The 26164-nt window shown below is 39.5% G+C and overlaps 2 protein-coding genes across 4 annotated transcripts; both read left to right on the forward strand.

Moving 5' to 3' along the window:
• Positions 1-718: 718 nt before the first annotated feature.
• LOC108034495 (prisilkin-39) lies at positions 719-2766 on the forward strand. Of its 2 annotated transcripts, XM_017109401.3 has the most exons (4): positions 722-885; positions 956-1061; positions 1468-1761; positions 2310-2766. In XM_017109401.3, the coding sequence occupies exons 1-4, from the start codon at positions 853-855 to the stop codon at positions 2333-2335; spliced, it is 459 nt and encodes a 152-aa protein (XP_016964890.1). In that variant the 5' UTR covers positions 722-852; the 3' UTR covers positions 2336-2766. The 2 variants fall into 2 exon arrangements, with proteins under 2 accessions (XP_050742038.1, XP_016964890.1); XM_050886081.1 differs by lacking the exon at positions 2310-2766 and having other exon boundaries at positions 719-885; positions 1468-2006.
• Positions 2767-7501: 4735 nt separating this feature from the next.
• On the forward strand, positions 7502-26155 carry LOC108034484 (RYamide receptor). 2 transcript variants are annotated; one of them, XM_017109389.3, is made up of 8 exons: positions 7502-7882; positions 18750-18954; positions 19872-20074; positions 22120-22268; positions 22348-22469; positions 22547-22773; positions 22858-23049; positions 24752-26155. In XM_017109389.3, exons 2-8 carry the CDS (start codon positions 18882-18884, stop codon positions 25433-25435), a joined length of 1650 nt encoding a protein of 549 aa, XP_016964878.1. In that variant the 5' UTR covers positions 7502-7882; positions 18750-18881; the 3' UTR covers positions 25436-26155. The 2 variants fall into 2 exon arrangements, with proteins under 2 accessions (XP_016964878.1, XP_050742036.1); XM_050886079.1 differs by lacking the exon at positions 7502-7882 and adding an exon at positions 13583-13701.
• Positions 26156-26164: the final 9 nt, after the last annotated feature.

The following is a 26164-nucleotide window of genomic DNA, read 5'->3' on the forward strand; positions in this document are numbered from 1 at the left end:
AAGATAATGAAATATTTTGGGTTCTGTAGGTAGTTGAGGCAAGATTACCGGCGATTATGCAAGAGCATACGGCTAAAAAAGTTCACCAAGTCAAATAAGCCAAATATTTGGACTGCAAACTCTCTGTGGATAATTGGAATTAAAGATATACTAAGTAAACAAAAAATGGCTAGCAGCGTATTGGTGTTCTCATTCATGGCGGCTTGGCGGTGAAACTTGAAAGAAATGCGATCTGTGAACTGAGGGTAAATATTCAATGTTTTACCGGGGCGGGGCTTTCCTCTGTTTTGGTTTTCGTTTGTATTAGTTAAAGTTTTGCCCAGGCAAATAGGTAAAATTAAACTCAGCTCACGCACTGGCTAGATGGGGCATTTATTTTGTCACCTGCCTCGTGTAATTGAGAATAATACTCGTATTATTTAATAATAATCCATAATCACTGGCTTCTGACTGCCGCCGCTCAGAACGGAGTAGAACTCTTAGGGCTGGATGCGATTCCCACCTGTGGATTCGGCCACACCAACGGGTCGTATGAGTAATAAAGCCAAGCTTGGCTTCCAAGTGAGATACAAAAGTGCGACAAGTGCGAGAGTTGGGGGCTTTGTTTGGTGTTTGTTTATTTCGCTGTTTTGCCTGCTTTTTGTCTCAGCAACGTCGACAGCGACTTCAACTTGAGCGTAGCAACTCAGCCGGAAAATGAAAAATATAAATTGGCCCCTCGCCTGAGAAACAGAATTATTTAACGTCCAACAACCGGGCCGAGCAGTTGTCTTGGTTTCCAAAGCTCTCCGGGAAGTTTGTCCACTGTATATTCAGATTGTTTCGTCTTAAAAATAGTACAAATCATCCGGAATGTTCATCATCATCAAGCTATTCACTCTGATGGTGAGTGCTCTGAGCGATATCTAATTTGCGTAAATACCCGAAAACAAAGGCCCTTAAAATGGCATTTCAGTTGGCCCTTACGGGAGTCTGGAGTGCGGCCCTTCCTGAAAGCCAGGTGGCCACTGCGGCTAGGACGACATCCGGGGACTTGGCCACCGCCGAAACTTCAGCCAAGTGTGAGTACAGGAAACAAAATTTAAATATTTAATAGGTTTCATATATATTTTGCCTGAATTTCCATTAAAATTCTGAGAAAAAGGTTCGAATAGGTTCGAAAGGGTTATACATAAACATTGTATAATATTGGTATTTCACAGGAAACTATTTTATCATTGTTCTATACTTATTTTTCTTGTGTTTCAGTTTCCTTTGAAAAATGTATTCACAACATATTCCAATAAAAATGATATGTTATTGGTAATTCACAGGAAAATATTTTAGCATAGTTCTATACTTATTATTCTTGTGTTTCCGTTTCCTTTGAAAAATGTATTCACAACACATTCCAATTGAATAATAGTATAGTATTGACCTTTCATAAGAGAATGTTATAATTAAAAATATATATCTTACTTTTTTTAGTGCTAAATCTTTTTGGAACTGGGCTTGGCTCTGGCTACCCCAACTACGGCTATACCTACAATCGTCCCACCACCGGCTACTATCCCGGCTACAATACGAACTACTATGGCTCTTCCTCGTCGGGCTTCTATCCGAGTACGGGCTATGGTTCCAACACCTACTATCCCAACCAGGGGAGCTATGGATCCTCCGGTTACTACCCAACGCAGGGATATCCCTACTCCAGCAGTTACCCCACCACGAACATTCTGGGATCCCAGGGAGGCGGATACGGAGGCTATGGCGGCTACGGAGGTAATGGAGGTTTGAGGCAATACTCGGGCTATTGGCAGCGGGACTATCAGGGCCAGAGGAACCGGGGCTATGGCTACTACGATGATACGGATCGTTTTGGCCTGCCCCTTTCCAGAGATCGTGGCTATGGCTCCGGCTCGTATCGAGGCTACAACTAAGTACCTGCCTTTGTGTCTGTCCCTTGTTACTGCATTTTTGTTACCGCTTTTGCCCACTAATAAAAAAAAAACACTTTAATATCTCAACTGCTACTAATTTAATGTGTAAGTTGTCGCATTTGCTTGGCGCGTAATTAATTTGCTTCTAGGTTACATTTCCATGAGGCATTCAAATTACGAACTGCGGACACGCCCAATTGCACACTCAAATTTGCCCATTTGTCATGCGTTCATATTCAAGCTCTCAGTGTGTTTTGTTGTCTGAATCTTAACCCAAGCCTAAAAATTAATTACGTTTTTGCAGCTTTTACCTAAAAGTTGACTATACTTATGTGATTTTTATTTGGCCGCATCGCGTTGCCAACTTTTTTTGACCCCTCTCATTCACAGGCTATGTGCGCACCACTTTTGGCTAAGGCCGCCAAGAACTCAACCAAATGTTACACTCCAGCAGCACGCATCAAAATCAGCACACAAAAAGATCGTAAAACTTATATAAGCCATTTATTAGGAACCATCTCCAAAGGCGAAATAACCTCTGAGCCGGAATTTTGGCGACCCACTTTAACATTGCAGTCAAGTCTCCTCAAGTTTTTGCGGGGAGACAAAGTCTGTGCAACATCTTGACTGCCAAGTCTTAAATTTTAAGTAAAGTAAAGTCATGTTTATGTTTTCCCCCTTCGGCAGCTTCTGCAGGCTCGTAAATGCAGTGGAGCGAACTTTTCACTGGAATTTTCTGGGGAAAGTGCCCCAAAGCCCCTCTGGCAGTTGAGCGTGTGCTGAGAGCAATTTGTGATAAGCTAATAGATTTCCCTTGTTAAATAAAGCAAAAATTCCCGAAAAAAAATTTATGTGATGCCCTAAGAAAATTAATTAAGCTGGCGAAGAAGTGAGGATAATATTTTCACAAAGAATCTAGGGAAATTTTCATACTAAAGATATATGGGTAATGGGTTTTGGCTCAAAGGTAGCAAAACATTCCACAGGAAAAGAGCGTTCAATAGGAATTTTTGCCAATTTCTAAAGAACAAAAGGTGTTTTCTTCAAACAAAATAATTATTTTTGCTAATAAAAAAAACCATCAAACGGAATTCCTATTTTTAATGGGTAAGAAAAAAAGATACTTAAAAATTAGATCTTGATTTCGTTCAATTCAAACATAAACAAACAGCAATGACAAAATGTTCTGAAAAGCATTCCTCCACATGCTGGATTTTTCCATTCATACAATCTACGATTTTTTAATCTATTTGCTCATTTATTTGTCTCTTTGGCTGGTTCCATTGAATGCGCTGCTTCCTTCCGTGCAGTCATAAAATCAAAACACAAAAAGAGCCAAAGATACAAGATACAGATACACCTCAATGTGTAGATACAAAGAATATGAGCAATGTATCGCCAAATTGTTTAGAATAGGTGCGGAGGCATAAAAACAAATTTCTCAGGTCGTTAAAGAACACAAGTTATGATCAAATGGAATTGAGAGAATACGACTTTTTTTCAGTTTCATTCTCAGTTTGTTTTGTTCTTCATTTATTTAACATTGTTTATTATGCCAGTGCGTCGAGCTCTACATTAAAAGCAAATAGAAATAATTAAGCAGCGCAAACTACAATAAATAAAAATAAGGAAAAGCGATAAAAATATCTGCCTCGAGGGGGCCACAAGAACATTTATTTGCCGTCCGGATTAAATGCCGCATCAGGCATTGAAATCTAATGTTAACAACATTTTAATTAACGAGCAATGCCGGCAAATAATGCAAAAATTATTGCACATAATTGCTGGATATGGGATAAACGAGTGCCGCGTCAGTTTTTTCAGGGCAAATATTTAACTGGCATATATAAACCAATTTTTTGCCTCCACCCTTCGACGCAAAAGGGGGAAAACAAAAGGAAATTGCTTACACAATCGACTCAATTTCCAAGCTAAATATTAAAGGGCGAAGGGAAAAGCTAGGGAAAGTCCAAGGAATATTCTAAGTGGATTCAGGAAAAAGCAAGGGTCTAGTTGAGAACCACTTGCAGAAATTGTGGCATAATTTAAAATATTTTCTCTAGCAGTCTGCACAAAATGGTCTGGGGTTTCGTCACTTTCTTATCAGTTCCAGGGACTTGTACTCTTCCCGGAGTGTGGGTTGCGGAAAATGGCGCAACTTTTATATGGCAGTTCATAATTTGTCACAGCTGCTGCTGCCGGCTGCAACCAAAACTGAGACCAAGTGCGGTAATTACTTGGCCAAAACTTTCAGCCCAAATAGCCTGTGAAGGTGGCACAAATTCATAGAAATAGTTGTCAACCGACAAAGTTTTCTGCCTTGCCAAAGAGATTTTCTATTCCCAAACTGGCGTCAATGAAAAAGTTAAATCAAGATCTTAACCTGCAGCGTTAAGCAGAAAAGGCAGGTAATGGGATTTCAGGGGAACTCCCTTTCAGGCCCATCAAGAACACTGGCAGGTTGGAAATTAAATTGCCGAAAAATTTGATAGGCAGCTAAACTTTTAAACACATTTTTGCCAAAAGAAAAGGGTCAAAGGGCGTTCTTTTAAATTTATTATAATCCCGTATGAAGGCTGCTGTAGCGCATTTCTGTAGCGAAGCAAGGGTAGGCAGCAATTTGTAAAACAGAATTATTTAGCAACTTTGCTGGGCTGCATAAAATAGATAGATGGCAAAGGCCTAAAGCCCTTGAAAATTGATGGCCTTTCAATGCCAAGAACAAAGAGAAATTTTGTGTTTTGAGCACCAACAAAATGGATACTTTTACTGCCGCCATATAAACCCGTGCTAATCAATAAGCATTTGCTTTTTTTCTGGGCGTTGCGCCAAAAACTCGCTTTCATCGCTTTTTGATTAGATCGCGAATTTTCGATTAATTTTATATAGAACGTGCCCATTTTTTGCATTCTTTTTTAGGTGACTAAAGCGAGTTCACCCTTTGGCATGCTTAACTATTTAGCACCTCGAGGGACGCCACGTGCTGCAGTTATTAAACCGAAAAAGGTGCAAGTCCAAAGATCACAAAAACACCAGAACCCACAGGTAATTTGAGGGGAAAGCCATTTAGCTGACTGATAACCCCGCAAAAACCAATCATATATCTGCGCGACACACCATCCCAAGTCCCAGTCTCTAATGATAACTTTAGCACGTGCCGTCGGAAGGAAGCCAGACTATAAATGATTCAAAATCATTATCATATCGCACTCGGTTTTGTTTGTGTTTCCCATTAGCAGGAAACAAGGGAGATGGAAAAGGAGGGGAACATCGATAAACACTGACGGAGCGAGAGGCAGAATATAGCCACTGGCATCGATTTAAGCCATGTAATTTATTACACATAAATCAAAACAAATCGCTTGTTAACATTTGCCGTTTGCAGCCAAGTGGAATTTATGCATAAGTGCATTTAATTATATGCGTAAAAAACGTGGCCCGAAATGAGGAAAAAATCGATGATTGGCGATTAATGGGGAATCCAAAATGGATAAACCTCAATTTTGGAGCATTTTCATTCACTCGATTCGAGGAAGAGAGGAGGCCATAAAAAGCACACTTCACAGGCCAAATAATCAGAGAGCAAAGCCAATGCCAGACAGGTAAATCAATCAATCTGTGTTGTGTACACTGTATATATAAATAAAAATGAGAAAAATACCGAACATACTTATTTATATTGGATTTCAATGATACTTTGGGGATGCAAAACGAAAATGTTTAAAATCAACGACGCTGGGTAACTCGCAAAGGTCTCAAGTCGGCTTGGCAAGTATAGTAAGCCAGGATAAAGCAAGGCTATAATTAAATTAATTCAAACAATTAACAGACTTTGGGCCAAGCAAGACCTGTGGCTTAAACAAACTTTTGCGCTCCCGATGATAATGCGAATTTAGCTAAATTAGTTTGTATTTAATTCAATTCGCACACAAGCTCTAATGGACGCCATGATGCCAGCGCCTCGAATTCTGTTCAAATAACAGTCTTAAGTATGTGCGGAACCTGGCTGGCGAACTTCGGATGTGATTTTTGTGTAAGAAGAGTAAACTACCAAATTTTAAATTATTTTATGGCGAGATTGGCGAGAAGCATCTGCGAAAATGATCGCCATATTTGATTCCATTTGTGTCGAATTGCAAACTGATTCCCAGTAAAAGAAATAGAGATTCTACACTCTCTATGCAGTTCTTTTGAAAGGCTTGTGCTTGTTTTTCAAAAGAATCGTCAACATTAAAGCACTGTTTAAACCGAAAAGGGACACACATTTCCTTTGTCCATTTAACCTAAAATCCTGTTAACCTTTGGCTTCCATTACTGGTGGCTCTTTGGATTTTCCCCAGCCTCGTTTGCCGTCTGCGAAAATCATTGGCTTCTGGCCTTTCTGCCTTCTCTATGCGAAAATCACTGCTCGTTTGGGAGCCCAAAGGTGGGTCAATGATGGACAGTGTCTTGCATGTCGGCCCTGATGAGTTTTTGTTTCCAAATTCAATTTGCTCAGCTTTAAGGGAATTTGGGTACGCAGGAATTTGCCTGGATGTATTTACACAGAAACTTTCAGGAACGTCAAGGAACCTTAAACACTGCAAATTGAATTGCAACCGAAAAGGTTGGAAAACCCTTTCAAAAAATACCATTCGAATTTCGAATTACAAAAAACAAATATTTAAGGAGTTAGAGATGGTATTTACTGCCTAAATGATGTTTAATTTCATTTAAAGTCCACTTTATCAACAAAAAATAATTAATCAAAGTAGTGTTCTAAAAAAACGTATACTTTCTCACTACAGGGATTGAATGTAATGTTTAAAGTGTTTAAATATTTTAAAATCATTAAGATTATTAAAGGGGTACGTGAATACCAATAAACAAACAAAACCCCTTTCAACTCGCTTCCATAATCAGTTTAGTAATCTAAACGTGGCTTATTTGTAATTGTTCTGTCTGAACCCAAACCCTGAACACAAATTAATCATTTAATGACGAGTAGTTGGCCTAGTACTGGCAAACGAGACTGTTTGTCTGGGAGCGATAAAATCAGCGGGAGCGGTAAACTCCGCTAGAAAGCCACTTAATACAGCATTAATGGTAATTACTAATTCAACAATACGCAGACATTGAAACTTTCACTTATCGGTATCAATTTTGCCGAGGGGGAGGTAATAAAATATTATATTCTTTCCCCCCCTTTTTTTGGGTGGGTGGCAGCTCTAATCAGTAAACAAATATGCGAGTGAAACAGTCGAGACACGCCCAGACTCCCAGCTGAATTGGCGTTGGATTTTTATTGATTTATGTTAACAGCGCCGCGAAAACAAGGTAAATTGATTAAGATTTCTTGCCGGGCTGCACCTGAGTTTGAGTATTTATTTTTTGGTTTTTTTTCTGGTCATACCTACTCTGACGTATGCGTAATTTCTTCGAGAGATAAAAAGCGATATAAACGGGGGGCTGTGTCGGTGTGTGCGAGTGCGCCTGCCCCTCTTTTGTATCTGTGTGAGAATCAATAGAAGCCGGCAGGCAAAGAAAAAATTAACAGGCTGCCGAGTTTCCACTGCCTTTCAGTTGGCTCCGGGAGCTTTTATCGTGCGGTTGTATCTCGCGATCGAAGCGGTATCGAAGAAATAGTCAAACAATCGCGCGAATCGCTGGCCAGAAGTTTTGAAATTCAATTATCAAATTCATTTAACTCAGCCATGATTTTCAGACAGCTAAACCACAATTAAGGCCTACGGAAAAGTTCGTTTATCTGAGTAATACAAACAAAGATACATAGATACAGTTCTCTATTGGCCCGCCTGCTGATTATGATATCAATATCATATTAACCGGAAAACTAATTGCCTTAGGCAGTGAAAAATATATGATAGGAAAACAGACAGCCCCATTAAATGAGTATTAATTAATTCATGCACTACACAAAAAGCGCATTTAAATCCATCAGGAGGCTAATTAATTTTTGTGGGGTAAGTTGTGCATGACACGCTCATCAAATGGGCTTCCGTTGCTGGAAAAAATGGTTTAAATTCCATTATCATTACAATTAAGAGCATTAAATGCACACTTTATTCAACGATCCCAGTTTGAGCTCGCCCCAATAAACAAATAAAAAATCTATTAAAACGCCATCCAATCGTCGATTTGTTTGGCAATTGAGCAATTTAAACGTTCTCCCAGTCGGCTAGTAAATTTTTGTGTGGTCCGCGAAATTTATCAATGAAATTTTAGCATCCCATAGACGTTGATCACGTGGGACAATAAAGAGAAGAGCGCTGAATATAAAGTGTTTTGTTTGCTTGCGATAGGCAAACATTTTGCTTGGAAATTTTCAGCTGTACCTGGTATCATAGGGTAATAAGTGAGATGGTTTACAGAATTGCCAAAGAGGAAGTTCTTTAAATTATTTTTTGGTAAATAAAATATTTATTTCGATTGGCAGACACAACCCTTTCTTTTTCCATTCCTAATGGCTGTGCTAGTCATATCTCAAATGCCAGATAACAAGTTGTGGAGTCAGCTCCCTTGGCCGTCTGTTGCTCTTTCCTCGAATGGCCGGCAGCTGGCAAAAGCTTAAAAATTTCAACCTCATTTATTCTGAGCAGCCATTACTTTGTTGCCAGGACCAGGGAATTTCAATTAGAGGTGGCAGCAGGTTATTGCAGGTGCGACAAAGGCAGCCTTGGCGGGAAAATTAACAAACAACGAATAATAAACAGAGCAGCAACCTTCGCAGTTAAAAGTGGTAGATGTTTATAAAACTTAAAAGAGGTGGCTGTTGTTTCATAGCCATTTTATTTGTCTCGCAAAGGGTAAACTCACTTTTGAACTCTGTTAAGCCAAGAAACAAACATGAAATATCAAAAATTGCAGGTGAGAGAACAAGAAAAACAAATGGCCTTTTCCTGTTCTGTTTGTGTTTTCTCCTTGGTAAATGTTAATAAATTGAGGACAAGGCTTCTACTTTGCTTTCTCGGCCGAAAATTCCACCTTTTGTTTGGCTCGGTATTTAGCCCTTTGGAATTCGGTTTCTAATTGCTAAGCCACTAATCACCGAAGATTATTATCATGTCCGCTAATAGGGCCTGCGTTGTTTTTGCGGCCAAAGTGTTTGATTAAATGTATTTATCGCAGGTTCTTTTCGGTTATCCTTACCCAGGCAGCTTTTCGGTGTATCGCATAACACAAATAATTACATTATCCTTGGAGCTTAAAGGTCTGAAAGTTGTGGCGCGGCCTTGCTTCGTAATTTACTGGGTTTATTAATTTCATTTCGCAATTATGCTCCTGATTGAGTCGGTAAACTGGCGAAAAGCGTGTTTTAAAACGCCTGGGGGTATTGCTTTTAATTTTCACTTTTTTAAAGGGCTTTATATAGTCTACTTACGTGAGCTGCAATAGGTGTTTAATTTAAAAAGGCAGCTCAGGCCTATTAAAAATATATATATTGTTCACTCCCCCTTAATAAGCCTTTTCTGCATTTTTACCCTGCCTTATGTATTTTTTCCTCAGCCTTTTGTTCGAGTATTACCAATATTGTCATTACCCCGCCGCACAGGAGATTGGGTCATTTAAAGGAATCCCAACAGGACTGCTCATCAGATGGTGATGCTTTGTCGGGTTTGCATCGTTTAATTGGACCATTGGGAGGGGATTTCGCATCTTCGGGGGCTTTGTGTTTCACCTTTTTTGTGCGGATCCCCTTGACATTGCCATTGTTTGGCGAAAAGGTCAAGGCACTGTTGGAATTTGCAATGGCAAATTGTATTAGCTACGAATGCCTGCTCAAAAATTAGCCGAACTTCTGGTACCAAAGAAGTTCAATTGAATCGAGCTGGAGCTCAAGATTGCTGCAAGGTTCACTGAACGGGTAATTAAGGAGTTTTCTTCAGGGACTCAAGATATGTGAAGGGGGATGTAAAGGAAAGTTTAAGGAACTTTCAAGGGCGAGCTTAATCAGGAGTGCAAGGATCTCCAAGTGATTGCAACTTAACAGATTTGCAAGCCCGCTTGAAAACTTTGGAAAGTCTTTAAATTAATTTGCACAATTTCTGGACAAGTTTTCGTTTGCGGGTTCCTTGAAGCTTGACAACTTTGAGTCAACTTTGTTTGGCTCGAAAAATGTAAGGGGGTTGTTATGGTTTTTGAAAATTAAGATGATTTTTTAAGATGATTCTTTAGTTTACCAAAATTAACTTTAGGGGTTGTACTTCTATTTACGATGGCTTGATAAACTTATAGATTAATAATAATAAGGTTTTGTCATCTAATGATGACATCATCTCAGAGATTAAGAGAATGTTTCCGAAATTTAATTTCCCCCACTTCTCCCCCAAGTGTTTGTATCTATCAACAGGCTTCTGTTTACCGTCTGTCAAAGTCCTCTTATGCACATGCCAACACGAACTTAGCCGCGTAAATATTTCTACTTGCTTTCCCCGCTTGTTGACTTTTATTGGAAAATTTTCATTTTTTGCTTGTTTTTCGCTTTACTTCAGCGCTTTTCGAGGGAAGGGTTCTTCCTGTCAAGCTGGAAAAAAAACACACTTCGCTCTTGGGCAATGCAAATTTTGTCACCCCCTCTGACATCCGAGGGACCCTACTTTAAGTGTCTGCAAATTGTAATATAGCAATTATTTGCAAATCTTTGACATTTTTGTACCGTGGATAAAACTTATCATTGTCAGCAGTAGAAACTTTTTCTCGACGCGTCTTTTCTGCATAAATTTTTGCTATTTTTAGTCGAATGAAAATCGCTCTGAGCACTTGATTGTCTTAAACTTAAAATAAACTTGGCCCGAAATCCTTCAAGTGACGCCTTTCAACTTTCTGAAGCGACGGGCAAATCCTTAGCACAAAAGTAAACAGAAGTGCATTTTAGACAGAATTTATTATGAGCAGCCAAAGTCCTTGTTATTAATACATATTCAATGGATATTGTAAGATACTAATAATAATAAATAAGCCAGCTGCCTTGACGTTGATAGACAGCATAATAAAGTTTATTTAAATGGGTTTGGACAGCAGAAAATGTAAGAAAATTGATGTTTAATACACGCAAAGTGCCTCAGGTAAAATGGAATGAGCCAAAAGTATTAAAGCCACTTTGTCATAAAAACATTTGCGGACAAATTAGATATAAAATAATTACTTAAGTCAACCCTACGGGCTTTCCATTCTATTTGGGGAAACCATTATTTCCATCAAGTGATAATCTTTCCAAAATTAAATATTTATGGTGACCCATGTTGGGCCCGGGCGTAGACGTATTCATTGTTGATATCGTCAATTAATGACTTGATCCGCCAAAAGAGGAACATCCATCAGGTCTAGACAATTCGAGGCAATGTCTCTGGTTCCATAAATATTTATAACATTTGGACAATAATTAGTTCCATTGAATATTTATATTGTGGGGGTGAACTCGGGGGCGGAAAGTAACTGACAATAGGCTGTGAAATTTGTCTTGTGCCAGTCTGGAGCTGGCCATATTTCACAGGGGATTGGGTTTGGGTTCCTTCTCGTCACTTGAGATGTCCCCTTGGATATGGGGATTTTGTGCAGACATTTCAGTGGCTTTTGGCTTGCGAAACCGCGTGCAAAATGGCTTCTGTGCCGTTTATGTGCCTTTAAATGTGCTGATTAACTTGACTTGGGTCTGTCAGGGCCAGTGCAATCACTTGTCTGGCCAGAAGTGCTGTGACCTGTGAACTGTGAGCAGGCGAAATTAGATGCACTTCAGTTGCTTGGTCGATTGCCAAGTGGTGCACATAATAAGCAACCGATATGCAAATCCGGCTGAGTCAAAGAGCCATCCTTTCGTTTACAATTTTGCCTATCAATCAGGTGAATGCTAACATGTGTGTTAGGAAAGTGATTTTATAATCTCATCTGTGCCATTCCAAATATTTTAATTAAATTCTCTAGAGCTTGTGATTGGCATGTTTTGTGTATTTTCAAATTATCTTGCCGCAATAGGAATTTGTTTCACTCGAAATACACGAAATGCCAATCTGAATGGGCTTCTGGGGGTCCAGTCTGGAGTATGGCAATCTCATGCTGAGTGGGTGTGAAATGAAATGAAATCAATTTTTATCGGCACAAATGTGTTTCAATCTAATAAGCACACTTCAACGGCAACATTTACGGCCTATTTGCACCTGTCGTGCGGCAGCTTCGCATGATAAAGCCAAAAAAGATGAATTTTAATATTGTGTGTCTGCCACCCCCCATAGACAATGAATTTCGTTTACCCCTAGTCTTTTCAGACAGCCCAGGATGGCGAATCTCTGTCACATTGGCCAACATAAAATGGTCTTTAAAGTGTGCTCCAAGCAGAACCCGATCCTCATCAAAGGATTCCTATTTCGTTTGATTAAACTAGAGAAGCTCGCACGTGTGCCCAGCTTTTTCGTTGCGCTCTTTCACCCAGCCTTTAATCCCAAACTTTTACCGATTTAATTAAGAATACATGTCCTTTTTTTAAAGGGTTTCACATATTAATGAGTTGCCAGCAAACGTGATCTGCCTGACGAATGGGTACCACACCAAAGGGGATAGCAGGCGTGCAAAAAAGTTATTCAAGACATGTGTGGAAATATTGCGAACAATTTAAAACACAAGCCAAAGCCACATGAAAGAAATCGCATATCCGCTTCAGAGAATTGTTAATTGCAATCAAATATTTCTACAGATTTCCGCGGTGGATTCGGAATGATTTCTCGCCCCCCCGGTGACATCAATCAATGGGAATTATACTGTTGTGTGTGCAAAGGAGCACTTTTCAGATTATCTGTTTTCAATTTCCGCCACATTTTCCACAACATTTGCATATGTTTGGCAAACATAGCTCAAAAAAAAGGGAATAATCATGGTACAAATTTTGGCATTTTCCTTCCGTTTACCCAGCATGATATGTAATTTAATTCCCATTCAGAAAACGCGGGCGTGCCAGAAAAGGTGTGTGTATATGCAAATCAGTGGGTGTTCAGCCATTTCGATTTAGTGGTCGATGCCAAGGTGAAGGGAAGCGTTAAAGCCGATGACGTGGAAATGCTGGGATAAGGGGAAAAATGGTAAATAGTAAACAAGCTCTTTTTGCTGAAACCAAATTTGTTTGACTTATTTTTGTCTGGGGCTGGGAAAACGCTCTTTAATTGCTTATTACTTTGCTTGCTAATTTTTCACTTAGCCTCACCAGCATAAACTTGCCGGCGAAATGGAAACGGGCATCATAAATTTATACTCCTACATCTTTTTTATCCCCGCTTTTTGGCCAACTTTAAGGAGGTCGAAGGAACCTGTTCGATGGCCAACAGGTTTGAAGTGCAACTTGTTGTGTTTTGAGTGCCAAAATCCCCGACTTGAGTTCTCCCCTTGGCGACGCCCCGCCCGTTTTCTTGTCCTTTTGGAAAATTCCGGCATCGGCTGGAGTTCGTACTTCGGCGTTCGTGTGCGTGTTGCCAACAGTTCAGCCGTTCAACAGTTGTTCCAGCCGAATGAGGACCTGCTGCCAACAGTTGATAACGGGAACTCGCGCGGTCAGGATGCTCAGCTGACTTCTCCAGGAGGAAAATTTATGAAAAGCGCCCAGTGAAAGTGGACTTAAACCACAGGAAAAGCGAAGTATTCGAGCCACTCGCTTAAGGACTTTTAATTAGATTTTCACACGGCAAAGTTAATTGTGGCCCCAAGCAATGTGCACCGAAATAAAACTATATTAACGCCAATTTAGCTGGAATTTCGGTTGGTGGAAGTTTCGTAACTCCAGGATTCACAGCACCTGCGGGTAACACTCACATTTATCACAATTAGACTTTCATGCCGCAGAATGTGTCCCCTTTCTCTCACCTTTTACGGCTTTTGTGCTTTCTTTGCTATATCTTGTGTTGGGGGGCTTCTTTTATCGGATTATGGCGTTCGCAACAGGATTGTTAGGTAGAAAGAGGAAAAAGTTTTAATTGAGATTTTATTAACAGTGTTTCTTAAAGTTAGTTAGGTAAGCATTCATATTTTTGTTTAATAATATTAAAGAAAGAGTAGTTATGGGCATAATAAAAGATTTATTCATGATGACCTCATATTTATATTCGAATTTGGTTGGCATTAAATCCACTTCCTATTTTTCGCCACAAAAAAGGAGCCTCTTGGCCACAATTATGCGAAATATGGCCAAAATAAGGAATGCCAATTGGCAATTAAGCCTGGAATCTATATTATTGTTTCTTCCATCAAAGTCATGTAATCACCTCTTTTTGACTAGATAGTTTCTATATATTTATTTTGAACCAAAAACTAAGTGTTTTGGCCATCATGTTGCAAAATATCGTCAAAATTATGAATGCTATACCTCGATGAGCTCGTAATTAAGTATCCAATCGATTGACATCAAAATCTGGAAAATAAAATTTTTTGGCATTTCTTGCAAAAAATCGTAAGGAGGGGGTACATAAAAAAATGTGAAAAGTGTTCAAAAAATAAATTTCCCCAAAAGTAATGGGTATCGCTAGCCTTGGTTGTAAGCTGCCCAGAACAGTCGGTCATTTAGCTGTATCCCTTTGTTTGGTCAAATTACGCTTGAAAAACCATTACAAAAACACATTTTTTTCTAAAAACCAACATTATATTTTTCGCACAAAGGGATAGTATCTTGGCTTACACTGTGCGAAATAAGATAGGAATTATTTGTAATGGGCATCGCAAAAATAAGTTAAGCTCCTTTGAGGCTCTTCAACATATTTTTATGTTCCATTGCAGACTCCAAAAAATGACATTCCCTAGGGAAGCTGTTTTCCTTCAAATAAAATAATTCAAAACACAATAAAGCTCTGATTTCAAATCCCTTGTCATTTTCGTGATACCCTTTATAATGGCATTCGTGTTTATTCAAAGGTCGTGACCTGTTCAATAATTGCTCACCACCTCTGTTATTTTTTACGGGCCACGTGTCCAAGGGCCCAGGACACCTGGGACTCGTTCTTTTTAAAGCATTCGCCATCCTTACCTATAATGCGCAATTACATGCCAGACCACAAAAGGCAATCATCGGTGGTCAGACATAATTTCGTTATTAAATTTGAAAGAATTTGAGGCCTGCTAATTTTAGCATTTGTAAAATGTCTTTGAAAAATGGCAGGGCAGCCGCAAAAGGGCGCATAAAATTGACAGGATATTACGCCAAACAATGTCAAAGGACGGGCGACCATAATGGGGGACACTTAACAAGGTCCTTTGATGGAAACTCCCGGGTGAGATAGCCCAAAAGTGGCGGAGGAAAATTGTAAGCGGAGCCAGTTAGGGAAGTTCTTGCCCCCCAATAAAGCACTTTATCAAGTGTTTCCACGAATTTTTGATGTCGGACCAGCCTTTTTGGTCGGCGATTGTGCGACAACATTTTATCCTACTTTGCGCAAATTAGTTGGCAGTCTGAAATCATTTACCTGCCACCCTTGGGCATTATGCTAAATTAATTTTTAATTGATTCGCCTTTGAGACCAGGCGTCAGCCAACTCCCAAGTGGCCATCACTTTGGCCCAGAAGGGGGATCAAATAATTTCCGGTCTTCGTCTTAAACTGGAAAATGTTAATCCCTAGAAAATTAAGTTAAATAAGCCTTTCACAAAAAGGTTGCTAAAACTGGACGTCAAAAACAATTAGAGGAAAAAAGCCAGCTCAGAGAAATGCCATGTCAAGGGGTTAGATGAACCCTTTGTGACATTTGCCTAAGCGGCTGAAATTTATCACCACTTCTTTGACACATTAACCAAGAAAAAGCAGCAATCTTAATTACAATCCTCGCTCAACCAAGTGATTATTTATTAAAATAAGACTAGACAGCTGAAAACATTTGTCCCAAAAGACCAATCAAACCCAGAATCCGTAAGCACACGCCGTCTAAGTTCAGGCTTAAGTCAGGCAAAGTCCGTTGGCATTGTAAACAAAGAGACACACACGAGCCCTGGAAGTTGACGCTCAGTTCTTAGGCCAAAAGCCGTCCCTTTACCTCACTCACGGGCTCAAATAAAATATATAAGCTGGAAAAAGGGGGTACATTTTTTGGGATACCCTTGCATTTAAATGGCTCTATTAAAGTGGGTCAAAAGTGCCCTAAACATTTACGTATTTAAAGCCATTCACGACAAACACACATTCAATGCACAGCAAAAGAATGTATTTTTAATAAATATAATTATCATTTGGACAATAATAATTATTTTATATTCTAGAGTTTTTCTTTAACTAAAATTTACCTTAAACTTGTAATAAATGTTTTACAGAATTTGACCTAACATGCTAGGAATTAATAATTCTTCAAGTCTAACTAAAGTTTGGTAAGCTAAAATAAGTATATATTTTAATATTGTATGACCAACTTCCTGCCAAAATCAATATACCCCCCAAAACAGTACTATAAAACGTTTGCCTACAGTTGCGCTTTTATTGGACATGTTGTCTTTTCATTTTCTTTTCCTTTTTCATTACATCTGATGCCTTTGCCTGGCGATGGTTCATATAATCCTTGCCATAATGTGGCTGTAGTTCCTCGGCTTATGCGTCGTATGCGCAATGTTTGTGTTATTTAGAGGAACAGGACGTGGAAGCTCCATTTCCATATTACATCGTTGTCAACTGGATCGCTGATGGGCGAAACTGCGAACGCTGCGAACGCTGCGCTACGCGTTGCCAGCCAATATGAATTTTCACTTTGATGTCCCACGCCCCGCTGACAGTCTAATAGGATACCCTTTTAATAATATTCGCTGCTTGAACAACAATTTCCATTCAAAAATTTGTTATTCAATTCACCGTGCTCACCATTCCTGAAATTTCACAACGCGCACGCACGTGCGACCCATGTTTCTTGTTTGTGCCAAGTCAAAAGTCTGTAAATTTTACAAATTAATGGTTTGGTCCTGGGTGACATGAGTCCCTGTTGCTTTGTTCTCGAGTGTGCTTCAAGTGAATTTCATGGGAAATCTACGGCAGCGCTTTTCATGCCGTCTGGTGTTTGGAAAACGGAGAAAAATATTGAATGAATTTGGGGTTATAATTAAAATGATTTAATTTCAATGTCATGCTGTAGTGTGACCATGTACTTATAAAATTTGTACCTCTCTTTTAATGCTACAGCCACACTAAGCCACAATTTTGAGACTTCAATTTAAAATTGTTAAGATAAAATGCTTAATATAATTTTTAAACATTTCTAACGTCCACCTTTTTTTCTGTGCACATTTACAAAGGAGGCCATATACCAACGTATAAGTCAGCTTAATGACCCGAAAATCTTTCGGTCGAAATTAGTTGACCATCAAAATTGAAGCCAAGCTCGAGCGACACAAATAAAAAGAGATTTTCCTTTGACGTTAATTAGAAAATCTGGTCGTCTCGCTTGGCCAGACTAATTGCACTCGCTGTAAGCATAAACGATTCCGACAGTTTTCCCGATTTTTCCTCCTCCTGTCACCACTCGAGCCACTGAAAAATTGTATACAATTTTTCAAAAAGCTAGCAGCGAATCTTTGCAAAGGACACCCACACAAAAAACCGCATTATGGCTTGTCCTTGAATATGCGCTGAACCTTTGAGCTGATGAAGCGCCAACTAAATGAGTTAGTGGTGGCTGTGGTGGTATACCTCATACGCAAAAGAACAAATGGAAATTTTTCCACTCGAAAAATCGTATTAGGTCCTAAGCTGGCCTATTTTTTTGTAGCCCCCGGTTAGGCAGCGTAAGTGGGTCTAATTTTGGGATTTTGGGCTGGCAGTTTAAGAGGACTAGAAAGCAAATGCTAATTCCAGTTAAAGGAAGTATCAAGTACTGCCCATAATACCTCCGAAAATATGCTCACATACGTTGGGTAAAACTACAAAAGAGCAGAAATTTACGAGTTGCTTTATGGGGGATTTTGTGGTCCTGCTTTGGTGTGGTTCCTGGTATTTTTTGGCCGGAATAATAAAGAGATAAAGTTGATGCCTGGAACGATATAGTTTTATTTGTTGTGCTATATTATATGAAAGTTTATTTCTTCCTCTTTAACAAAATGGACGTAAAGCACCAAAGCTATATATATATATTTAGTACTCTTGAGTATTGTTAAGGGATAAATAATTTTATGTAAATTCTGAATTTAAAATTTTTTTTTTAATTTTTTTTTTTTTATAATACCACATTTTTTTTAACTATTAAAACTGCTTCCACTCTAAATAAATTTCTAGCCATTCCGTCGGACCATAAAATAAACATTTAGTTGCCCACTAAATTAGCAGGTCTTCAATGTGTTTACACAATAGAAGATTTATTAACAAGTCCCCACAATGTTAACAGTTCGATAAATGACCAATTACCCACGCCGAGACTCTCATTCACAGTCAATTATTGAACTCTGTCAGTTCTTGTTTATTTTAGTACGTATGTTTCAACATATGAGCGTTGGCGTGACTCTTCAATAAAAACAAGAAAATATTTGGTGAAGGGAATGGGAAAACTGTTTTGAAAAGAAACAAAATACTGATGCACTGCCCACGGTCACCAAGCTGGAATGCCGAATTTCGGTGCACTTTCAATTATACAAAACAAACTTTTGGCATGTGAAAGCTGACAGGTGATTCCACCTGAGCCATAACTCATGTCCACCCACCTGAAATGGTCGGTTCCTTGAGGGAAAAACTGAGATTGCTTGCTTGGCTTTTCAATGTTATGCTGGATCATTTGTTGTGCTTGCTGTCTGCACTCTTGATTTACTCCGACCGCCGAAATTGTAGTAGATATCTTTTCAGCAATTTTCCGGAAGCCTTAAATTAATGCTGCAATTTATAACTCTCCCTCTCGTTTAGATTGCAATGCTGCCCGGGAGACCCTGAAGATGTACGGCACTACATAAACAAGGAAACGTCGAACTAAAGTGCAAGGTTTAGGGGATACAGTATCCTCGTTAGGACAGATAACCGAAACAAAGAGATAGCGCCATGGCAATGGATCTAATCGAGACGGAATCCCGCCTGGAGTTCTTGCCAGGAGCCGAGGAGGAAGCGGAATTCGGTAAGCACTTCCCTAATCCCTTCAAGCAACTGGGGACACGGCTCATCCAACTGGATTGAATTGTCTTGACGTATTATCAATCAAAAACATTGACAAGTATGTGTTTGTTTTGACAGTTCGGCGTTAGTTCTTTGATCTTGAATCATTCATGAGTTTCTTTGGGGTGGTGAATTAAATTCCAGATTTGGTCACTTAAGTTGCCTGAATTCGATATGAGGTAATGGAGTCCATGCCAAGCTAAAGTTCGACTATCAACATTTCTTTTAAAACCGAAGGTGCTTCGCTTTTTAACATTTTCTCTCTGGTTTTATAAATGCGATTCAATTTCCTTGACGTTTGCCACTCAGCAGCAATGTCAATGTCGTCTGCCCTGCCGCCAAACTGACTGACAACTGACACTTGAATTAATCTGCTACTGTCAGGCCAGCGAGATTTTTCACAATTTAGGCACTGGAACTCGCGGCTCTAAAACGGCAGCAGACCGAAGATTATTCATGTTTAGAGATAAAATAATGGAAAAATGTCAATCCTTCCACATCGTTAAATCTATAAAAAATGCTTAGCTTTTCTCAAATACCGCCTAAATCACAGGGGATATCAAATCACTTTTAAATGCCATTACCAGCTGTCTAAAAGTATGCAACAAAGTACAAAATTGTATACTTCTTACAGAAAGAACTATCCCTTTCTCACTGCATACTTTTTAAGACTTTAAATAAAATTCAAAAGTGATTTTAAACCTTAGGAATTTTATTGGAACCCCCCAAAATTAGTTTTTTACAGAAATAATGATGATTTGTACTGCAAATTTTTTAAAGAGAAACGTCTTTATCTAATCATAAAACTAAATCAAAATTATACAAAAATTTTTTAATTCACCTTATTTTTCTGAGTGCATAACTATTTTTTATTCCCAGAGCGGTTGTACGCGGCCCCCGCTGAGATTGTGGCCCTGCTGTCCATCTTCTATGGAGGGATCAGCATCGTGGCTGTCATTGGCAATACCTTGGTCATCTGGGTGGTGGCCACCACGAGGCAGATGCGCACGGTGACGAATATGTACATCGCTAATTTGGCCTTTGCCGATGTGATTATTGGCCTCTTCTGCATACCATTTCAGGTGAGTTAAAGCCGCCATGGAAATAATATTACATGTAATTAGACTTATTTTGCCTGGCTTTAAAATGCATACATTGAACATTGCGTATACGCAGTGGTAATTGCATAAATCACATAAGCCCACAACATTAGCATTAGTTTTCACATATTTCCGCCCTGGATTGGTGGTCCTTAATGGACTACAAAAACACGCAGCACAGGGAGCCAGAGACATCAATTTCAGCATAATCCGGCGTCAATTTAATTTCCGGACAGCGAGCTTGCATGTACGGAATTAGAAAATTGGCACAGCCCCATTCTCTATGAAATAGCTGGGGTAATGGAATATTACCTACTTCAAATTATAATGCGATTTTCGGTGTATGTGTTAATGGGATTAGTGTGCCATATAAGCCACTGAAAATAAAGTGCTAAAAGCCAAGTGAACAATTTTCTGAGCTCTCTTTCCTGGCGGCGGGCAATGAAAGCGATTTGCATTTGTATGTGATACAGGGAAATTGTATAGCCATTATCATGGTGTTATTGAATGCGAAACGCAAACAAAGTTCGCTTTGAAAACGCTGTTTAAATGGAAAATGGCCAGGGATCAATAAGCAACAGAGATTTGAATAAAATAATAGAAACATTACTTAGTATGCGGTCCGTTTCGCACTTTCGTTCAAAACAAATTTTAAGCACGTTTGAAGGCTAAATTTTAAGGTCAAACACGGTCGTAAGCTGGTTAAATTATTATTAATAGTCAATAACAATTATTAATTGCTGATATAATTGTAAACATGATTGAAGACTTGAATATAAATCAAAAGAAAAATAATTTCAAATACCTTTAATGAACACTTTTTTCAAACACAATTCTTTGTTAGTCAAACAAAATTTATAATAAACAATGGTTAGTTTTAAATTAAATTAAAGAATCTCTAATATTACTTAAAAGTAAGCTCATTGCAAGCTATATTTACACCTTCAGTGTTCCTTTTCAAATGACCTCTCAGAAGTGCTCAAATGAAGGTCCTTTGCAGAATTCCTTTGAACTTTGAACTTGACTCGAAATCAGCCTACATGTTCCGCACTTAATTTATATTAATCCAGGAATCAAACAGTATTGTGGTCCTGTCATAGCCGCCAGTAAGTGTCATCAATAAGCTGGCGAGAAAATTGCAATTTGCGGCGGCAATTGAGTGGAGTGAAAGGAGAAAGCGCGTTCCCAAACATCCGCAGTAACCACACACACGATTCCGCCCACTCCCACGTGAGTCAGAGCCAAACAACTGAACGGAGATTTTGGCAATTTATTTGCCAACGAATCGTTGGGACAGGGCCGCAACAAAACACCCTCCACAGGTCCTGTTGTTTGCGGCCCAGTGTCCAGTGCCATTAATGATGTTTGCCATGTGACTTGAATGGTGGCGCAATTTCGGCTTGATTTAATCATCGCACATCGCACCAGTGACAGTCACACGTGCCTGCCTTTTTCTGTGCACTGAAAAAATGCTATAAGAATAAGACAATTCTGAAATTAATAATTGAAATCAATTTGAAACTTTACATTAGACGGCCGAAGTATATAAATACTCTCTATCTTCTAAATATTAATATCAAATAAATAAAATTATGATAACAAATAATTTATTTAAATATTTTTGGTTTTTTTTCATTCACTGTGGTTTTTAATTAGTTTAAAATTGGTAATATAGCGATACATTTTTATAAATCTCCGTTTAATTAAATTAAAAAATAATACTTTTACATTGAAATAACGATGGTTTCATTTGAAATCTCTCATAGTGGTGCCAGAAAGTATGCTAAAACATATTTTATACACCAAAACCCACGGAAAACTACAGACTTATCATATATACAAGTATATTAACCGTTAAATTTTCGTTTGCGTTATATATATCAAAACTTTATCAAAAATCGTGAAATAAAAGTAGGCTTCGGTTGAAATCTCTTAAATTTTCGCCCAAAAGTATGCTGCAATATATTTTATAATATTTTAATCCATGATTTTTTCGAACTTATGTTATTTTATATTTATAATTCCAGTTCCAGGCGGCACTCCTACAGAGTTGGAACCTGCCGTGGTTCATGTGCAGCTTCTGCCCCTTCGTCCAGGCCCTGAGTGTCAATGTCTCCGTGTTCACGCTGACCGCCATTGCAATCGACCGACATCGGGCCATCATCAATCCACTCAGGTGAGACCGGCGGTCGAGAAGACCCCCCCAATTCAATTCGAAATCGGCAGCGTCATTATAAATCGGCTTACACATCCAGGGCACGTCCCACAAAGTTCATATCCAAGTTCATAATTGGCGGAATTTGGATGCTGGCCCTGCTGTTTGCCGTGCCCTTTGCCATCGCATTTCGGGTTGAGAAGTTGACCGAGAGGTTTCGTGGTAAGTCAATACGATTTGCATGGCGACAAGCCCGCCAGCAGTGACCCAACCAATTTGCCCATTGGCTTCACCCGCAGAGAACAATGAGACCTTCAATGTGACGCGACCATTCTGCACGAACAAAAACCTGTCCGATGATCAATTGCAGTCCTTTCGCTACACCCTGGTCTTTGTCCAGTATCTGGTTCCATTCTGTGTCATCAGCTTTGTCTACATCCAGATGGCGGTCCGTTTGTGGGGCACTCGTGCCCCGGGCAATGCACAGGATTCACGGGACATCACCCTGCTGAAAAACAAGAAAAAGGTGAGCACTGCCCCCAAGGGATGGGTGAATGTGAATGCAAATCTGGTCGAAATGTAATTTCGTCTCTTTCCGTCCCACTCGCAGGTCATCAAAATGCTGATTATCGTGGTCGTTATCTTCGGACTCTGCTGGCTGCCACTGCAGCTCTATAATATTCTGTATGTTACCATACCGGAAATCAACGACTATCACTTCATTAGCATCGTCTGGTTCTGCTGCGACTGGCTGGCCATGAGCAATAGTTGCTACAATCCCTTTATTTATGGCATCTACAACGTAAGTGGGATGATGATGATTGTAATTCCTGTTTACCGGGCTTGGATTTGCATTTGCCCGTCTGGGTTTTGATTGGCGTCCTTTGGTTCGCAACTGTTCCTCAGGGAGACGCACTAAAGGGATTTAAGCCTATAAATGGGAACTAAATTTGCCAGGGAATAGTGGGGATTGATGGGGGATTTGAGGCAGTCTTTGGTTAGTTTTCGGCACCTAAATATTGACAGGGGGATTTTGGGAAAAGTGCCTTGCACCAGGGAGAAAACCTCTTAAAGTATGCCCCACTTTCGCAGACTTTAACCCTCGTCAACATAACTGTCGTTTTCTAAGTGTTTTCGGTCTTCGGTTTTTAAAATCTTGCTTTTTAAGTGCAGTTCTAGTTCAAAATAATATATTTATATTAAATACTTAAAAATATTAAATCAAAGAGTTTCTATGACCTAGTAGTAAAAAGGAACACATTTCCCTAAGTTTGCCAACTTGGCTTCCTTTATTATCTCATCAAATCAAATACAAACATGGAGTAAAGAAGCTGTCTGAAAGTCTTTAAATAGAGTGCAAACGAGGAAAACTCGCCTAACTTGATTGTATTGTGTATGAATCGAATACTTTGTTGATTTTTGGCCCGCTTTCCCTGCCACTGATTTATAAGCATCCGCTTCACTTGTTATCAGAAATAAATTTTAGCTTACTTTGAAACAATTTCCAATTTTTTTTCGCCGTACACCAAAAATAGCTGACACAAAAAAATACTTTATCAAAGTTAATTAAAGCATCGCTCCTTCGCTCCACTGTAGCCAATAAGCAAACACCTACAGTCTGAGCCGCAGGAATTGTGGACCGCAAAGTGTAGGCAAATCCACAAAAATCTTCGGAATGCCAAAGTGGCAAACCGATAAAAGCGAGAAAAACCCAACGGCTGTTTGCCCTGACACTTAAATTGTCTGTAAAAGATAGATTGAGGGCGAGATCTGCGAATGGTCGTAAACTTTTTCCTCGGCTGGGTGTGCGTGAAAACTTTGTCAACAAATATTCTATTTTACTGTCAGCAAAGACAAATGGCATTCGGCGGCGGTGGTGGAGCTTGAGATTTTTCCAGACCACGTTCATTAGCCAAAAAGATGCCGTGGCTGGCGGCGAGTTTCGGCTTTCCCGGACATTTTCCTGCCACTCCACTTTTTAATTAGCTAGGAGGAAGACCAAAAGTTGAATTTTGCTTTCGCAGCAAAAACAAATATCGAAAAACTTGAGATAGCTCTTATTTTTGGTGGATATCATAAATCTTAAGCATACTGTGTATGTTGCATGTCACTTTTATATTCTTATTTTTCTTGAAAATTAGAGTGCTTAGCTTTTATGCAATGCAAAAATTAATAAAATACTTTATACAATAATTCATTGTCAATAGAGTCATATGAGGAGAGAGAATAAATTGAAAAATAATTTTAGAGGAACTGTTTCCTACAACTTATTTCTTCTCACCGCTTTTTGCGAAATACTTTAACTATCCGTAGTGGGTGGCAACCCTATGCATGTAGAGCATACACAACCTCACAACACTGTCCAGAGTATATTTCCATATGTATATTTAATGACTTTTTGTTTTCTGGGTAACATTGATGCGAGAACTGAATGCGGATTTACAGAGAATGCCCCATACATCCAATATTGAATTCATATTTTATGTTTTTGTTTCTCTCTACAGGAAAAATTCAAGAGAGAATTTAATAAGCGGTTCGCCGCCTGCTTCTGCAAGTTCCAGACGAGCCTGGACGCTCACGAGAGGACCTTCTCGATGCACACTCGCGCCAGCTCCATCAGGTCGACCTACGCCAACTCCTCCATGCGGATACGGAGTAATCTCTTCGGTCCGGCCCGGGGCGGGGTCAACAATGGCAAGACTGGTTTGCATATGCCCCGAGTGCACGGCAGTGCTGTTAACAGCGGCGCTTACAACGGAAGTGGTGGGCAGAACAACAATGTCCAGGGTCACCATTACCAGCATCAAAGTGTGGTTACCTTTGCTGCGGCTCCAGGTGTTTTGGGCACGGCAGCTGGGGGTGCGAGCGGTGGTGGTTGTGCCTCAATGCCGCCGTGGCGCCGCAACAATTTCAAGCCCCTGCATCCGAATGTGATCGAATGCGAGGACGACATGGCACTCATGGAGCTGCCGTCGACGACGCCGCCCAGCGAGGAGCTGGCCTCCGGGGCAGGTGTCCAGTTGGCGCTGCTCAGCAGGGAGAGCTCCAGCTGTATTTGCGAACAGGAGTTTGGCAGCCAGACGGAGTGCGATGGCACCTGCATACTCAGCGAGGTGTCGCGAGTCCACCAGCCGGGCTCCCAGGGCAAGGAGAAAGAGGGGGGCAAGAGCCTGTGGCAACCGCTTTAAATTTAGCTAGAGTGATTTAAGTTATAGCCGTGTTCCAATGGCACAATCGGGGAACAAATATATGATGGGCGGGGGAGGAATACAAGCCACTTAGGAAAAAGCCTATAAAATCCCTTATAAATAATAAATTCCAGTAGATTGTAGAGTAAAGTCTAGAGGAATCCATTAAAGCCATATGTCTTTGTAAATATTTTTCACTTAAGTTATTTCCCCTTATAAGTAGTGCCATTGGAACACGCCTATTAACCTCTGTGATTTCGTCTTAATGAATTGTGATTACAAGTCCCATTGCTGATAGTTGGTTCGCAGAGGGAGATGTATGGAATGAGTGTGAATGCTGGTCGTGAGTCATGTACAGTATTATAAATAATTGTAACTCCAAATTACGTTCCTTAAAGCATAATATGTATATTTCAGCTTTAAACACGCAGAACTTTGTCCAACAACATTGTGTTAAATCGATTGTTTAAGGTTCTTTCAAAGCCAAAATTCAGCAACAAAGAAAAACTTACATAAGCACCTGAAATCAATTAAGTAGCTTTAAATTAAATTATTAAAATAGTTGTTTAACAAAACTCCGATTATGTATTAAACCTACAAAAGCACGCAGCTGGAAGTACGCAAATGGGATGAACAATATTTGTCGTTAAAAAAACAGAAAGGCTAATTAATGTAATTACTATTGTATTAAATTACCAAACGAATAAACATTTCGAGTCATTAAGCAAA

Source organism: Drosophila biarmipes, chromosome 3L (genome assembly GCF_025231255.1).
Source record: "Drosophila biarmipes strain raj3 chromosome 3L, RU_DBia_V1.1, whole genome shotgun sequence".
Lineage (NCBI taxonomy): Eukaryota > Metazoa > Arthropoda > Insecta > Diptera > Drosophilidae > Drosophila > Drosophila biarmipes.